This window comes from Carica papaya, chromosome 9, assembly GCF_054855325.1.
Source record: "Carica papaya isolate Zhongbai chromosome 9, ASM5485532v1, whole genome shotgun sequence".
NCBI classification, from domain to species: domain Eukaryota; kingdom Viridiplantae; phylum Streptophyta; class Magnoliopsida; order Brassicales; family Caricaceae; genus Carica; species Carica papaya.
In genome coordinates, this window is record NC_142317.1 from 24904017 (window position 1) to 24922875 (window position 18859).

The window sequence follows — 18859 nt, forward strand, 5'->3', positions numbered from 1 at the left end:
AACAACACCAACAGTTACACTACCATTTGTCAACCACCAACCTGTATGTCTTCCACCTATGTAGCAGTTATTTTAACTTGTGTAATAGTTATCCTAAAGTATGTAAACTATTGTTGTAATCTTTTATTTAAACTCTTGCAACTCAATAAAAAGTATGTGTGTTCTTGTTTCAAAAATCAAGGTTAGTCTTGCCTAAAAGAGAAATTGTCATTTAATTACTTGAGGTTCTAACTGAGACCATAACATTTTCTTTCACGTAGTTTTATTTCATCATCGTTTTTAATTCAAGCCAAGTTCTCAATGGAGTTTCGCCTTTGAAGGTATTGTTGAATTTTTTTGGCCTTTTTTTTAACTTTATGCGCTTTCTTCGTTTACACGACTATGTTTCCTCCCCATTATGTTTACAGTTTCAGAAAAGAAAAACTTGTTATGGATCTTCTTCTTGATTGATCATTGCAATTGTTCTCTGTAATGGTTAAGGTTAGGGCATCAACGAAAATGGAGCCTTCCAATCTAAATCCCGACGCCTTTAGGGGCTCTTTAACAACCCTACTCTAGAAGATACAATATGTTCTCAGCTTCAAGTCTCATTCAAGCTCTGATTTCCACATTGTTAAAACATTTGAGTCTTTTGCGGACCAAGTTAGGGACTCAACAAAAAACTGAGAGCTTCGTCAGTGGTGGAATTCATAATCATCTTCACAATAAGGGTCATAGAATTCATTAAACATACCTCTAAAAAAGATATAATTTTTATTTTGTATTATTCAGTAAAAAAGTTACTTTTATAAATTATAAATATTTTAAAAACATAAAAATATTAATATGTATGATATAAATACTGATTAATATATAAATAATGAATATTAACATAATAAAATAAAAAATTAACAAAAAGTATTACATAAATATTATAGAAAACAAAAAAAATCAAAAGAATAATTTAACAACGTACAGTGAAGTAAACATTTAATACAATTTAAAAAATACATGTTATTTTGATATCTTATTTTCAATCTTTTACAACTATTATTTTCTCTAAATATTTTATTTTAATAAAATTAATGTGATTCAATTATATGGTTCGTGCAATACATGATCAAAATTTAGCTATACTATAATCTATAGTAGATATATTTTATACAGCAAATACCATAAATTTTAACTAATCATTTAAATTAAATACAAATTAAAAAAAATTGGACCAAGGTCTGGAAAGAACTAAAATTCCTAAATATAACTGAATTATATGAAGATTAATTTACTAATTTATTTTTTTAAAGAAAAAAGAATCCATGTCTAGCAAACCGGACCAAACCGGCACTAATCCGGACATATATCGGGTGGAAAACCTGCTAAACCGGACCGCTCTCAAGCTCTTCTTCTTCCTCACTGTTATCCACTATTGACATAAACTCCACGTGTCTTAACTGAAGCTGGCTGCTTGCTTAAGCTCTTCCTCCCTCTTCTCTGCTCATCTAATTACAGTCACTCTCCCGAGAAATAGTTCGTAGAAAATTCAGTTTGATATTTTCTTATCGAGCTCCAACCTAAGGAAAAGCCATTCTTTTATATTATTACTCCCATGTTTCTTTCTAAATTTGACTTGCAGCAGACAATTTCTTTCCAGGGGATATAAAACCCGTAAAAGCATCTAAAAACCTCATGCCAACCGAACTACCGGGATGAATCTCGCAATATCAAACCCTAATTATCACCAGCTCTCCTTCCTGATTCAAACCCCCATTTTCTCCCGATTAAATTCCGTATACCCGACTTTCCTTCATGGCGACATCCAATTTCTCCCTGGATACCGGAGATTCGCTTCCGTGTCCGGAAAAGTAAGGGCCAAGGCCAGGGAGCTCGTCCTCGGGAACCCCTCGGTGGTTGTCGAGAAGGGCAAGTATAGCTACGACGTGGAGACTCTGATCAACAAGCTGAGCAGTCTGCCACCTCGTGGCAGCATCGCCAGGTGCCTCGACGTCTTTAAGAACAAACTGTCCTTAAACGACTTCGCTTTGGTGTTCAAGGAGTTCGCCCAACGTGGCGACTGGCAACGCTCCCTTCGACTCTTCAAGTACATGCAGCGTCAAATCTGGTGCAAACCAAACGAGCACATATATACGATAATGATCAGTCTGCTAGGCCGCGAGGGTCTTCTCGAGAAATGCGCCGAGATATTCGACGAAATGCCTAGCCAAGGGGTGGCGCGTAGCGTCTTCTCGTACACGGCTTTAACCAATGCATATGGCCGAAATGGTCATTACGAGACTTCCCTTGAGCTTCTTGATAGGATGAAGAGTGAGAAGATTTCACCCAGTATTTTGACTTATAATACCGTGATTAATGCATGTGCGAGGGGTGGGTTGGATTGGGAGGAGTTGCTGGGTTTGTTTGCGGAGATGAGGCACGCGGGAGTACAGCCTGATATAGTTACTTATAATACTTTGCTTAGTGCTTGTGCTACTAGGGGTTTAGGCGATGAGGCAGAGATGGTTTTCAGGACCATGAATGAGGGAGGGATTGTTCCTGATGTAACCACGTATAACTATCTCGTGGAGACGTTTGAAAAGCTGGGTAAGCTGGAGAAGGTGTCAGAGCTTCTTAGGGAGATGGAATCTGGAGGGAATTTGCCAGATATCACGTCTTATAATGTGTTGTTGGAGGCGTATGCTAAGTTCGGGTCTATTAAAGAGGCAATGGATGTGTTTAGGCAGCTACAGTTGGCAGGGTGCGTGCCAAATGCTACTACTTATAGCGTTTTGTTGAATTTGTATGGAAGGAATGGAAGGTATGATGATGTTCGTGACCTCTTTCTTGAAATGAAAGCAAGCCATACAGAGCCGGACGCAGATACTTATAACATTTTGATTCAGGTTTTTGGCGAAGGAGGGTATTTTGAGGAGGTAGTAACTTTATTTCATGATATGGTGGATGAGAATGTTGAGCCAAATATGGAGACGTACGAGGGGTTGATATTTGCTTGTGGAAAGGGAGGCCTCCATGAGGATGCCAAGAAAATTTTACTGCACATGAGCGAGAAAGGTATTGTTCCGAGTTCCAAGGCTTATACTGGGCTAATAGAAGCTTATGGACAAGCTGCATTATATGAGGAGTCTCTTGTTGCCTTTAATGCAATGAATGAAGTGGGAAGCATGCCAACTGTTGAAACATACAACTCCTTGCTTCACACATTTGCAAGAGGTGGACTGTATAAGGAGTCTGAGGCGATTTTGTTCAGGATGAGTGCGTCTGGTGTTGCAAGAAATAGAGACTCTTACAATGCTGTTATTGAAGCCTTCAGGCAAGGTGGTCAGTTTGAAGAAGCTATCAAGACTTACGTTGATATGGAGAAGGCAAGATGTGATCCTGACGAACGGACGCTTGAAGCTGTCATAAGTGTTTATTGCCTTGCTGGGCTTGTGGATGAGAGCAAGGAGCAATTCCAGGAAATTAAAGCTTCGGGAATATTGCCCAGTGTCATGTGCTACTGTATGATGCTGGCTGTTTATGCAAAAACTGAAAGGTCAGTGTTAACTCAATTACTTTTCTGCAATTTATAACCAAAAAGAGAAACTTTTCATTCTTGTTGAAAAAAAAAAGAAACTTTTCAGATGCTAATAGTTGCATATATGATCTGTTTGATTCAACTGAAGTTCAATTTTTATCTCATTCTTTTACTAAACTAGTGTAACTATGAACGGACCAAAAAGCTAGAAAAGATCCAAGATATGCGGAGATTATTCAAACGTGAAATGTATGACATAAGTCGAGGTATCAAGATTAGTTTAGTAATTAAGTGAAGAATCAAGATAGGGGTTGAATGAGAATTAAGAAAAGGTAATTCAAAATGCAAAAAAGTAGAGCATTAGAGCATAAAGACTGTTCTTGTCTAACAGGACAGGAAAGAAAATAAAAGCTATCCTACCTCCTTGTGATATGATTGTAATCTGATGTGGATGATATGTGTCTTGGAAAATGTGGACATGCAAGAAAAACTATGGATTTCCTTCCCTTTTTTGGGGGTATATTTGGGACTTAATACTGCTAACAGTCTATCCTAAGAACAAAAATGTGCTTCCATGGATTCACAGGGCTTAAAATGCTGGAGTAGCTAACTCTGCTACGTGCATTTTGAATTCTCTGTTGCATGGTTTTGAAATTTCTGTAAGAGTGCAGCATATTTGAAGTTTTAGGAACTTCCAGTTGAGGTTGGATTATTGTTGCTGCCGAAGTGACTGGTAGGCTAGAGGACCAATGATACTATTACAAGGTATTCAAATCTCAAGACAGGAACTATATGTCCTAGTGCAGGACCTGGAAATGAAGAGCATTGAACTTTTAGTGTCACAATGAGTTAGATGCAACATCTGGACTTGATGGATTTGCAAGGTTTAAGGGTCTGGGAAGATAAGAGTTGATTTGCTGAATGTATATACCTGGTCATTCTTTATGGTATTTGCTACCAAAATGGTCAGTGGCTTATGGTTTATCTTGACTAATTTTTTTGTTAAGTTGTCGGAGGAGATGGGGACTTTCTGCAGATTAAACAATCTTTAAACCTTAAGATTTGTTGACTTACTGATTCAGATTTCCATGTTTCATTTAATGGAGGTACTAAAATGATGAGGCAATGTGAGAAGATAGATGTTGTGGCAAAATATTATTAAGTGAAAGTTGTGGACTTAGAGGATGTCTGGAAATACTTATTTATGCTTATAAACAGCTTTAAACACATTGTTTCAATCTTCTCATTTAGTAAGGATGGTTTTAGGTTCATAAAAGTGACTTTAGGAAAATAAAAAATATACCTCATTCCTAATCTTTTAGGTTCTTAATTTTTTTTGTCCAACAATTTACTTAAATTTCCTTTTAATATCCACTTAAAATTAACAACATAAGTAATAATGTAATCTATGAAATATTTATATATGTATCTTTATTAGTTTTTTATCAAAAAAATAAACTTATCTTTTATAATCAGCATTTTATCCAAACATGTAACTGGTTATTTTTTAAATAAATTCTATCTGCTTTGAATAACTTAACCACCCTAGTATTTTAAGCATTTTTCTTTAGACAATCCTAAACACCCTCTTATGCTTGTGGCATGTAAGTGTTGAGTAGCAAACCATGATTTTGTAAGCTATATGATCTTATGAGCAAAAATAAAAAACTCAAACCAAGCGGACCCTATATGATATTAGTTTACAGATATAGTTAAGAGTGTTATTACTTGTAACTTTTCCTAGCTTGTTGAATATAATTTAGTTAGTGTTTTGGCATTTTTTTATGTTTTAGTTTGTTGAACTCTTCAAGTTTTCACTTTTTAATTTTTTTTAAGATCTTCTACCTTTGGGAATTGATAACCTGATCTAGTTACAAAGACTTCTGTCACTTTTACCCCTCTTCTGGCTTGAAAAATCTCTAGCAAAGCATCAGATGGACTCAGGGGGGATGTCCTGAAGTAACTTAATATTTGCAAAAAAGCTTACGGTTAAACCTGAAAACCTGCTTTGTAGAGGCGGTGGTCTCAAAAGTTATTCAAATTAATATGCTGCAACAGGTAGCTCCTTTTCTGAATCCTGCCTGCATGCTGAAATAGATGTGTCACATTAGCATTTATGTGGAAATATTTTCTATGTTAATTGAGAATATAGAACCTGAACTTGAAAACTCCATAGTTTTTTCCTGGATGTCATGGTCATACTAAAAATGGCTTATCAAAAATAAGAATGACTTATAGATTGAATGCATGTTTACATGGCATACTATGACTATCTTCCAAGTTTGAACATCAGGTTGTTAGAAAGGGGCAATACCTTCATATTGATTGTCAAGCAAGGATACTTTCTTGCTTTTTTTATTGCATAATTTAAGATAATTCTGAACTGCTATGCTGGTCTTTTTAATTGTTAGTTATGGTACCCATAGCCAAGTGCTGGTCTTTTGCTAGACAAGCAAAACTTGCTGCAGAAGAAAAGAAGCCTAGATTTTTAAACTGACAAAAACTTTTGTAGGCTTTTGAACTTCAACTTTCTGGTAAATTGTGGTTAAGTGATTTAGTATCTGATATATACTCACTATCAGAGCAGAACAATGGTCTTTTCTTATTTAGAAGAACAGAAAAATCTTTCTTTCATATTTAGAATTGACTTTCATAAGTTCGTAACTTTCAGGTGGGATGATGCGAAAGGCTTGCTGGATGAGATGCTAGCTAACAGAGTATCTAATATTCATCAAGTAATAGGGCAGATGATCAAGGGGAATTATGATGATGACGCTAACTGGCAGATGGTAGAGTACATATTGGATAAACTTAATTCTGAAGGATGTAGTTTGGGAATAAGGTTCTACAATGCTCTTTTAGAAGCACTTTGGTGGTTGGGTCAGAAAGAACGGGCCTCAAGAGTGCTCAATGAAGCAACAAAACGTGGGCTTTTTCCAGAACTTTTCCGTAAGAACAAACTTGTCTGGTCTGTTGATGTGCACCGGTATGATGGGACCAGATCTTTAGTTGTTTCTTTCAGATATGTTTTCTTTTCCCCGATTTCATGTCTATGATTTGCAGGATGTCAAAAGGAGGCATGTATACGGCAATGTCAGTTTGGCTGAACAATATGTTTGAAATGTTCGTAAGTGGGGAGGATCTTCCTCAGCTTGCAACCGTTATTGTGGTGTAAGCCTTTTCCCTCTTTTCTCTAGTCCTTTCCACTAGCTACATTTTCTCTGGTGAAGTTACATTTCACACAAGCCAGATGACATTTTGGTTCTCTTGTCATTGTGGCACTTAAGTTAAACAAAAGTTGATGCGGAATCTAAGATCAACAATGTGATCAAAAACTCACATAATTTAAATTAGTACCAAAAACTTAATCCCTGAATAAATCATTCTTACTCAATCCACAATCAACTTGTGATTGGAATTAAAGTAAGAGGAATAAATGAATTGATTAGAACGCCACAAAAAAAATCTTGATAAGTTAAAATTAATTTAAAAAAAGATTAATAAAAATATCACAAGTTATCTTGATAAGTAAACATTAATTCTCAACTCAACAAGAAGATTGAAGAAAAGTTTACTAGTTGAAAAGTTAGAAAATTTTGAATTTTATTGATTTCAAACTTGAATGAATACAATTATGAATTAATAGTCTATTTATAGTATAGGTCATGTGAATAATAAGGAAAATAATTTTCTAAATTAATTGTAAAATTACATAGAAAAATAAAATAAGAAACTTACAACAATTAAAAGGATTGCTTTCTAAACTAGGATAGATATGATCTCCCTTTTTAGATAGAGAGGATTTTAATTAATGGTGGAAGATTTAAGGGGACTAAAAAGGGGAATTAGGACTGGCTAATAAGAGGCATTATGGTTGCCCATAAGTTCTCTAAACCATGAGATTTGCACCCCTTAATTGTGTTTTCCTCTTCTTCCAGGATTAATTGCGACTTAGGAGGAATTTTCCTTCCCTTGGTGATTCTCCCCTTTAAGGGGAAGATTTCACACAGGAATAGGAAAGGAAATCCCATGGGGAATCTCCCTCTTTCCATCTTAGCCGATTTCTCTCTTATGAAGAAATTCTTTTCCCTTTCCCTGCTCACATCAAAAGTGTTTCTCCATATTTAGTGGCTTCCTGAATTGTTCTTGTATGTGTATGCTTATATATCCATGTGCACGCATTTGTGCAAAGGAAAAGTTCAATCTGGGCATGTTTCCTATGCTTACCTGGTCTACCAGAAGAAACTTTGTCTGAAACAGAGTCCAATGGGCTGAAGGCATGCATGTGGTATTGCTTTCAGAATATGCCTTTTATGCCTAATTACCACAAGGTCTGTTGCACTGCACAATTGATGGTTCTCACGAGGTGCAAGTGACCATATATGTGGCTGTTTTCTGCTGTCGTATATATATGCCTGCCAGTTTGCCAAGTGCATAGGATTATGCTTCAATGCCGTTTGGTTTGTTTCTCATTCAACTAGCTAATTCCTAGTTCTTGTTTTATGTGAGTCTTGACTTGCACAATTACATGCTTTTTGATATTTAACTAGCTACAATCCTTATTTTGATTTCCTTGAAGTGTGAAAAGTGGAAATGAACCAAATTGGCAGTTGCAATTTTTCACTAAGCCTTTTTTTTGCCTTCAAAATCTTTGGCAGACGAGGGCAAATGGAGAAAAGTTCATTTACTATGGAATTTCCTGTTGCAAAGGCTGCCTATTCATTCCTGCAGGAGAATATGCCGTTGTCATTTTCTTTCCCAGCATGGAATAAAGGTCGCATTGTCTGTCAGCGGTCTCAGCTGAAAAGGATTCTGTCTAAGATGGGATCATCTTCAGATGAGTCTAGAAAGGATAAACTAATTACTTTAAGTAACTCTTCATTTTCTGATCCTGGAACAAGAACACCAATAAATGTTCTAAAGAGTAGCCAAGAAGATACTAGTAGTTCTGGAACAAGAGTGAAGATGAGAACAGAGCTTGCAACAAGCACAGTTTAAATGGCTATAAGGTTTCAGTAAATTTTTAGGGATTGGAAAAACTCTCTCTCCTGTTAGAGAACATGAACATTGAAGTATGAATTTTTCTTGACTCTTGGCATGTTATGTTTCAACAGAATGAATCTATTGTCCATGCCAAGATTTCGAAGTTGCTGAGCTACAAGGATGGGTCAAACTGAAGATTTGATGCTCTTATCCTGTTGGTGATGCCAGCTCGGTTGGCACAGCTGCTTCTACTGGCCTGTCATTTAAGTAGGTTTCAACAGCTCCAATAATGTTCTTGTAATTTTGTAGCTGTAGATTATCCCTTTTATAGTTAAATATATATTGGTATCTTTTCGCAATTCTTCTTCTATAAAAAGTCAAAAAGTGTATGTTTTTTTGTAAAAGACTAGCTAGAGTTTAAGTGCTTATGGAGAGCTGGAAAGGAAGAATGCCTTTTCATTCTATTGAACTCTGCATATATATGTGATTATTGAAAAGAATGGAGGTAAAGTAGAATGTAAAAATTGTGCATATATCTGTTTGTATGTGTATATATAGTCAACTAAAACGAAAAGCTATGGTGAATAATAAGAAATAGACTTCCAATAATGGGGCCCAAGAATTACCCAAAGTGGAATAGAAATAGTTGTTGAGGTTAGAGAAGGTTTAGACATATGTAGAAAGAATCTCGAAAAGGATGGAATATTGTAGGATATATCTTTTTGTGCATAGGGATATGATGTGCCCACTTTACAGGCTTTCAATTACATGTTCATTGATTTCTTTCTGACACATGATAACTAAAGGCCTTTACTCTAATCTTGTTAAGCAAATAAAGTTGGTAGAAATTCTCCACACCCCACATCTTCCTTTATTGCTTTTTCAATAATTTGGTCTTGGGTGTCCACGTGAGTTATATATATATATATATCATATATACTTATTGAAATTATTTGTACTTCTCCTTATTTTCTATTGTTCTTTTAGTGTGAATTTAAAAATTTTAATAATTTAAATTAATAGTATCATTAATATTTTACATTAACAAGCCCACGTTTTTCACATAAAGAGGTGGAAGTGCTAAACATTCAGTCAAAAAAATAATTGGTCTAAAGATTTTCTACTGTTTTATTGTGGTTATTCTTTACTATTAGTAAAATTTTTAAAAGTTAATATCTGATTTAACAAATATGTATTTGATCATTCAAAGAAGTAACTCCTTTAGTACAAATATATTATTATTATTATTATTATTTACAATAGCACTATATTAAATGTGTATTCGATCACTCAAGAAAAAACCCAAGTTGATTAAAGATTAAACTAGGATATGATTTATGGGAACTTTACCTTATAATAAAATTTGGGTATTATTAGATATATAAAGGATATGATTTAATAGAATTAAGCAGCTTAAGATTAAAACAGATAATTTATCTTCAAAATTTCTGAATCATTTCATTCATCCTTTCTATTTTTTTTTTTTGTTAACATTATTTTATTATTTATGCAGGCAACTGTAAAGAAAGAAAGTTTAAAGATGGTGAATATTCTACTTTTGTTTTTTCTTTTTCCATTTCCTCATAGCCTAAAGTCTCATATTCTTTGTATAAATCAAAATTTTTATAATTTATGATCAACCCAACAATTATTTATATTATTTTTCAAAAAAAAAAAAAACAAATTGGTCGTTAATAATATAAAAGCTTCTAGAGTACAATAGTCAAGTGGGTGATTGTCTTATTATTATTATTATTATTATTTAAATAGGAAGTAAATAAAATAGAGAAACATATTAAACTAACTTGTAAATTAATTATATCGATCTGCTTCTATTCCTGTAAATATTTGCTGCTTAGCTTTTTCTTTTTTAAGATTAAAAAGTAAGGTCCTTAATAACATCTACTGTCATACTCACGTAAATCTCTTTAGTGTAGTGATGATAAAATTTTCAAATTAAGAGTAGGGATGATAATAGAGGATGAATTTTATCAAATCCCAACCTGAATCTGCTTTGAACGTGGAGCTGAGTTCCAATATTTTTAAATTTTTAGACTGCATATGATTATCCAACTCAGTCATTTTATTTTATTAATATTCATATAATTATATTTATACTAAAAAAAAAAATTAAAATAAATTTATTAATATATATAACAGTATATACTAATTATATGTATTCATATATTATGTTATATTTATTAATATAAATATGAATATATTCATAATACAATACATTTAAAATATATAAATACACAGTAGCATGTAAGATTTCACTACATTTTAGAAGGCCAAACTCCAATCTCTCTTGACTTGCAAGTCTTGTCTTACTAATTTAAATCTGATCAAATTTGAACCCGCACTGTAACGAAAAAAAAAAAAAAAGAAAAAAAGAAAAGGAATTGGATCTGGTTCAAAGGAGTCACATTAAGCGTGGTCAAGTGCAAAATCTCATTCCTATTCAAGGGCAGATTATTCACACATTAGCCTCATTCTGAAAAAATTTAATCATAAACTTAGACTTATAAAGGTATTAAAGATTATGAATAGCTTGATTTTATTCATAAAACAATATGTACATATATACAATTACTATTGTCAAGAGTAATGATGATGGAACAATTTTAGGTTTTATATTTGGTAGAAAATCAAACAAATTAAATGAAAATTTGTTAACCAATCAAATAAATTATGTGGGATTGGAGCTGATGTAGATTTTTGATTAGTTAACTATGATTTGGGGCACTAACCAACTATAATTGAGGTATATTATATGAGATTAGAGCTTATGTTTTATTCTGCCCCCGCAAAATAGTCGTGGTATCAAAAATTCTAATCTTGAGAAATTGAGGTTGATGTTGGTGACAGCTGAAATGTTTTATGACCAAGTCAGTTATATAATTTGTAAAACGAACATGAACTTCATAGAATTGCTTGTTATGGACCTGAGAGCAAACAAAATGAAAATCAATTTTGATATGCTTCATACGACTGCATAAAACGACATTGTGACCTAAATAGATAGAGCCAACATTATCATAGTAAATTATAAGTGGAAGAGATTGTAAAAAAATAGAGTTCTTGGAGTAGATTTTGAAGCTAATTTAATTAAGTAATAGTGATAGTCCCAATGCAATATTTAGCCTCAATAGAAGAATAACCACCAGTACACCAATTAATTTGATGACCAACTAATAGGATTGACACCAAAAAATATAATATAAGCTACAGTGGAGGTGTTGTCATCTGCATTGCCAGCATAGTTAGCATAAAAAAAGGCATGAAACATCATAAATGAGGAGTGCCAAAGTAGAAGGCCATGACTGATGTTTTGCTTGAAGTGGTGAAGAACACGTTTAACAATAGTTCAATGTGCGATAGTAGGAGAATGCATGAAATGAGATAAATAATTCACCACACAAAGATACTTGGTCTGGTGAAGGAGAGATATTGAATGCACTAATGATTTGCCTGTATCTTGAAGGATCTATGGCAGGTAAACCATCATGTAAGCGCAATTTCTCTATGGTAGAGTGTAGACTGTGAGCTCTTTTGATATTACTCATATTATGCTTGCAGAACAAATTGACAATATATTTACTTTGAGAGAGAATAAGACCATCATTGGTATATAACACTTCTACCTTAAGAAATAACTTAAGGTCACCTAGGTCTTTAAGGAAAATTGATGAGTAAAGACCGATTAACTTCATTGGTTAAACATGTTATTGTTAATGATTATGATATCATCAACATAGAAAAAGAGAAAAATAAGTGTCTTTTCAGAGGAGAGGATGAAAATACATATGATTAGGAAATTGAGGAGGAACAAAGTTGTGGTTGCTGCATGTAGACTTCTTCCCCAAGGTTCCTTAAAGAATTCCTTAAAAGGAAGTACTATTGACATCTAATTGATGAAATGACTATGAAAATTGAGTACTAATGGACAAAATCACACAAAGTATTGTGGGCTTGATGACCGAACTAAAGGTAGAGTGAAAATCAATGTAGGTATCTAAGTGAAGCCCTTATCAACCAAACAGGCTTTATACCTATGAATTATCCCACCAAGATTGTGCTTTATTTTATAAATCCATTTGTAACTAATTATTTATGTTAGAAGCTAAAACTATATCCCATGTGTGATTATTTACAAGGGCATCAAATTTATCTTCAATGGCAAAATGCCAATAAACATGTTTTATGGCTTGAGTGTGTATAGAGTTTTTTTTTTTTTTTTCTAAAATAGCAAGATAGTCAAAAATCATCTCAAGTTTGCTTATGTTATTTTGATACCTTATAATAGTGGTGGGATGAGGAGGTGATGATTACCTATATTGAAAAAAATAAGTGAAGTTGTACTATCCAAGGCCATAAACGAGGAACCTATAGAGTGGATATAGGTGGTTGAGGAGTTGAGAAAGTAGATGATACCTAAGATGTAGGTTTTATAGGATTAGGAGGTGGCAAAATTTGAATATTATATGGTAAAATATTTGGCAAGATAGAAGTAGTTGCAAGAAAAGTAAGTAGAAGCAGTGACTTTTGTGACTCAAAGAGCTTGTAAGAATAGAGATTGAAAAGGAAAAGAATTTTCATCAAAGACAACATGGTGGGGGAGATACATATGTGACTTGTTAGGGTTAAACATTGACAAAAATGATGAGATGTGGAATAGCTTAAAAAAACACATGGTTGGAATTTAAAATATAGTTTATGGTATTTGTATGGTTTAAACCAAGGGTAAAAAAGATAGCCAAACACCTTGAGTGTTGGATAGCTTGTCTTGTCAAGAAAAAGAGTTCAAAAGGAGATTTTTCACTGAATAATAAGGGTTAACATATGATTTATGAGGTAAAAAGTAGTTTGACAAGCTATCATCAAAAATTTGAGGGGAATTTAAGCCTGATGCATGAGAGTTAGGGCAATCTCAAGGATATGATGGCAACTTATTTCTATAGTGCCACTATGCTAAGGTGTGTGAGGGGGAAAAAAAAGATGTTAGATGTCATGTTAACAGAAAAAAAAAATGATTTAGGCCTTGGTATTCTCCTCTTTTAAAAGAGTATAGAGTAATAATGGGAACTAGAAAATATTTCCCAATAAGAGCCTTAAATTGCTCAAATATATTTGTAATATAAGATTTTTGTTTAAGAGGGTATAACCATGTGTATTACATAAAGTGATCTACAAAGATGACATAGTACTTGAAATGTTTAAAGGATGTAATGGAAGCAGGACCCCATACATATGTATAGAGCAATTTAAGTGGTCTTAATCTATAAAGTTAAGACATATTAAATGATAACTTATGACTTTTATTGCAAAAATAGAAGTTACAAGGATTTATGGCAATCTTTTGAGAGATAGGTAAACAATAAGATGCAACCATAAAAGTTAACGTCTTTTTATGTGGGTGACCTAAATTTTGATGCTAAAGAGATATAATTGGATATGATGTGGTGTTGCAGTAGATTTGGTGAGTTTGAACATGAGGAAATGAAGATGTTTAATTAAAGATGGTGACTCATAAAGGTTCCCTTTACTTTAATTGCAAATGAGTATTACCCATGTGGTCAAATCCTTTACCACAAAGTGAGAAGAAAAGAATTCAATAGAAGTATCATTAGTTTTATAAAATTGTGAAACTGAGAGTACATTTCTAGTAATGTGAGGTACAGATAAAATATTATTAAGTGCAAATGAACTATTAGGAGTATTAAACATGATAGAACCTATATATATGATTAGTAATGTTACCCTTATTGGTAAGAATATCATCACTACAATTATACTCATATATGAAAGCTTGAAAATCCATGAGCCAACTTTTATTTATTGTTGATGGAGTTCAAATAAAGAGATGGGCTTAAGGATATCATCCTTGATTTGCATATATTGGTCGAGTGACCAACTTATCACAGATCTGACATTGGATTTTATCTCCATTGAGGCTTAATGATGATGGACGTCAATTGTGATTGAAGCCTCAAGATCCTAGATTATAATACCTTTATTGATTGTGGGTACCTTGTTGTCCACCATTTTGAGAAAAATTGATGTGATAATAAATGAGGAGAAACCTTGTGACAAATAGGAGACCTAGGTGAAGGATAATTTCCATGGGGATATAGCAATTGAGGGGTAAAAACGATTGTTCAATAGTGTACTTCTAAGATACACTAGCAAGTATTCTCGAACTGAAAGCACTCAAGTAGGATCCACCGAAATTTAATTCCAAGACTAGAAGGAAAGTGAGTTAAGAGCCCAGGAAGAACTAAACGTGCTTGAATATTGGTTTAGGAGGAGGAGAAATAAGAGAAGACATAAGACGAGGAAGTTATTATATCTCATGGCCAAGGAGAGGCTTGACCCACATGTCCCACTCCAAGAAGAAGCCCAAAACATAGTTTGGGTATGGGTAACCATCGAGTACACATGTGTGGGCGTGCACATATGCGAGAAAAGGTACCTACACATACTGGATTTCTGCCCTTGCGAAGAAGTACATAGAGCGTGCGAGAGAGCTGCGCCCATGCACAGTAAAAGCATGCCTGCGCGTGCACATTCATCAACCAAATATGTGCAGGAGTAGGCACATGTGTGAGTGGCCCCGCTATAAGCCCAACCATCCGTGTGCATGAAGAAAGTTCCTCACACGCTGGGCATACACTACCAGCAGCCTGTGCACCACTTGCACATGGCCAGGTTGGTAACTGCATAATGAGTCCAACTTGGACTCTTTTATCCCTTTTTCCCTAATTTTCCTATAATTCCAGCAGTAAGGGACTTCTACAAATTTCTCCATGTGATTAAAGTATAAAATTGAAAGTGAAATTTTACTCAAATTAGAAGTCCAGGGAAGATAAAGCCACATGGAGATTTAGATAAGAAGAGAAGATTTTTTTAAGTATTTATTTTATTATTTTGATTATTTTATTAAGTTTAGATAAAAACTTAATTATTTAATATTTTTGTTTAATTTTTCTAGTCAAATTATGTCTAAGTATTCAAGTGGTAATATATAATCCTACTCAGAGTCGAATTCATATATTAAGCCTATAAAAAAGCTTCAATCCTTAGGTTGTAATCACAACTATCAAATTTTCATACTAATAAAGTTTCAAACTTTGGCTTGTTTTCTTAAAATTATCTTTGACTAATTTTGTGAGTGTTCAAATTTTTTAAGGTAGGGAGATTTGGAAGACTTGTTGAGTCAAGGAATCGGGATTAACTTATCGAGTAAGTTATGACATCATTCATTATTCTTTTATTTTTTTCCCAATTATCTTGAATTTGCATTCATATTGGGTGTAGTTCAAGTAGGGAGGGTAAATTAGGTGGTTAAGCTTTCTGGTGTCACATTGAGTGAGGTTCTGAGAGTCAAAACGATCCATCCCATTTTCTGCTGCGTTAAAAGTACTTTTTATTTTGATTACTATTATAGTTTCCTCCTTTAAATTTTTTGGGATTGGTGAAGCACTAGTTATTTATGTTGTAATGTTGATTGGTTCATTCTTTTCAAGTTCATGTTTTTAAAAGGTTTCATGGTCAATAAGTTTATCAAATAGCTCTTCATATGTTATTGGAATGTCATCGGCATGTATAGCAGCATTAATCTCCTTATACTCAGGTTTAAGGCCTATAAGAATTTTTATCACCATTTTATTATCACTAAGAGGAAATCAATCTAGCTGAAGTTCATGGGCAATAATTCGAATTTCTATTAAGTATTAGCCATTGGTTTGGAATCTTTAACCATGTTGGCTAGAGTTGCATCTAGGCCATAGATTTTGGTTCTTGATTTGTTGGCATATGTTGTAGAGATTATCCTAGGCTTGTTTGAATATTCCTACAGTAGTCACCGCGTGTGTGCGAATATATAATCAACTGAGATCATGATAGTATTTTAAAAAATGTTGACTTATATAGTCTATACCTTATATTCTAGTGAGTTTGATTATATAAGATACAAATATGACCCATTAATAAAACCCATTAGGTCGTATCCATTAGGTAAGGTGATGATTTGCACTCTCCATGTTGAATGGATTTGAGAGGTAACATTGAAGATTATTAAGGATTTAACTTGAGAATTATTTCTTACTATCCGAATGTTGGTATTTTTGGATTACGTAGCTGATTTTTCTAACATGACAGACATAGTTCAAGTAGATTATGCTTGTTGGAGCATTTTGTGCTCTAAATACCATATAACGGTATTGAAAATGATTAAGAACTTGATTTTATTCATAAAACAGTAAGTAAACATGCACACGATGACTATTGTCAAGAGTACTGATGATGGAGCAATTTTAGGTTCTATATTTGGTACAAACAAAGTAATAAAATAAATAAAAATTTATCGATTAATCAACTATAACTACGACAAAATATGCAAGATTAGAGTTAATGTAGATTGCTAACTAATTAATTTTAATTTGGATAAATTATGTGGAATTAGAGCTAATATATTATTAAGACTTTACAAGTTCTCAGTTTTTCCTATGTCCCATTATTATGAGTAGATAATTTTTTTAAAATTTCCTAGTAACTTTAAGAATCAAATAATAATAATAATAATAATAATAATAATAAAATTAATAAGAAAATTAGTATTTGATTCATGGTGAGTGATATTTATGAGTAATGGATGGATGATTTGCCTTGACATAGGGGAAAACACCTTTCTTATTTCTTATAGTGATAATGATTCTATAACAACCAAGCCCAAGGAGAGGAGGAAACCTAATCCAGGCTAAAATACAAATAAAAAATAAAAAAAAACATAAAAAAAGAAGAGAAGCCCTAGTAAAAAGGGGAACAAGGGCGAGGAGGAAGAAGAAGAAGCGTGGGTACAGTGCGAGCGACGTACGAGGCCAGAAAATGAGACCTGCATGCGGCGTCAGGCACACAGTGTACGCTGCAAGAGAAGAAGTCATGGCAGTGTTGGTTGGACCTGGTTCGTGTGAGGTAGATTGCGACACGACATTCTGGATTCGTTCAAGATCTGTGTGAGTTCAAAAAAATCTGGGAACCAGAGAGAGAGATCGAAATCGTACTCCTTCGAGTCGGAAGCCCGAATCCGATATCGAGTTCGGTAAATTTTTTTCACCTTACGTTCGGTTATTTCTCTTTTAAATTAAATTCTTAATCACATGTATGAAATTTTTAGGAAAATCAAGAATAGGAAACTGAAAGGGGGCCGATTGTATGAAACCAAAGTTGTTCAAAAAATTTCCAATTTCTTCTTTTGTTGGAGATTCTGGTAAGAATTAAGTTAGTTTTCATTAGGAAATTTCATATTTTCATAAAATGATTTATTGATTTCAAAATGATGGACCCAAGTTCAATGGATGATTTTATAATGTGTTTCCTTACAAATTATCATCTGTATGTGAAAATGTGTGAATGGCTTCCTGCGATTGTGTATGTATATGGGTAGGGGTACAAATATGCTTTGTGTGGTAATTTAGTATGCGCGTGTATGCAACAATGAATAAGAGGGTGCATGCAGTGAGATGTGTATGAAGCAAAAGTTTAAAGTATATGTTAAGTAAATTATGGGTGTTTGTGTAATTATAAATAGTGTTGAAATTGCATGAATACATAGCTGAGTGTGTTTGAATGTATGTGGGTGTGCCAATAGATACACGTATAGGAGATAATGGGTTGGAGTGCATATTTACAAATTGTATGTCTTGATATATATATATACATATGATTATGTGGGAAATTATTTTAAATGAGAAAGGATATGATTTCGTAGAGACATATGTGATATATGTTAAATATATACAGTATATAGGTAATATGAATACATGTGTGCAGGATGGTATATGCATAAATTAGGTGTATATGCATTTGTGTGTGTGTGTGTGTTGATTTATATGTAATGAAAGTCGTGTAGTAGTGTGTGTACATATATAACTTATAAACTATAAGTATATACACACACACACACATATATATATGAATACTATTATATAGACATATGTGCATATGTGAATGAGAATGAAGTGCATGGGTGTCTTAATATGTAAATGTATGAGTGTTTGGATGTGTATAGGTGTATATAAATTTTTAAAGGGTGCTGCGTGTGCTGATAATGAGTGCAAACATATGTATATATTAAATTTGTGTATATACACGTAAAAATGTATGGATAAGCGATGTCTATGTGTGAGCATTTATAATACAATGTATATATCAGTGAGTGATTAAAGCTGTTGTATGTGCATGAGTGTAAATCTGTAAGTTCTTAAAATTATGTGGTTGGTAGATATAATTATATGTAAAATATGTGTAGGGTAGTTAAGATATATGTTGTTTTGCGTGTATATATATATCATATGAAGTGTGCTATAT

The 18859-nt window shown here is 33.4% G+C and overlaps 1 protein-coding gene across 4 annotated transcripts; it reads left to right on the forward strand.

Annotated features, from left to right (window-relative positions):
- Positions 1–1401: 1401 nt before the first annotated feature.
- PTAC2 (plastid transcriptionally active 2) lies at positions 1402–9024 on the forward strand. Of its 4 annotated transcripts, XM_022045144.2 has the most exons (5): positions 1402–3526; positions 6180–6494; positions 6572–6679; positions 8167–8517; positions 8623–9024. In XM_022045144.2, exons 1-4 carry the CDS (start codon positions 1686–1688, stop codon positions 8504–8506), a joined length of 2604 nt encoding a protein of 867 aa, XP_021900836.2. In that variant the 5' UTR covers positions 1402–1685; the 3' UTR covers positions 8507–8517; positions 8623–9024. The 4 variants fall into 4 exon arrangements, with proteins under 4 accessions (XP_021900836.2, XP_088067363.1, XP_021900838.2 ...); XM_088211237.1 differs by having other exon boundaries at positions 8167–9024; XM_022045146.2 differs by lacking the exon at positions 8167–8517.
- Positions 9025–18859: the final 9835 nt, after the last annotated feature.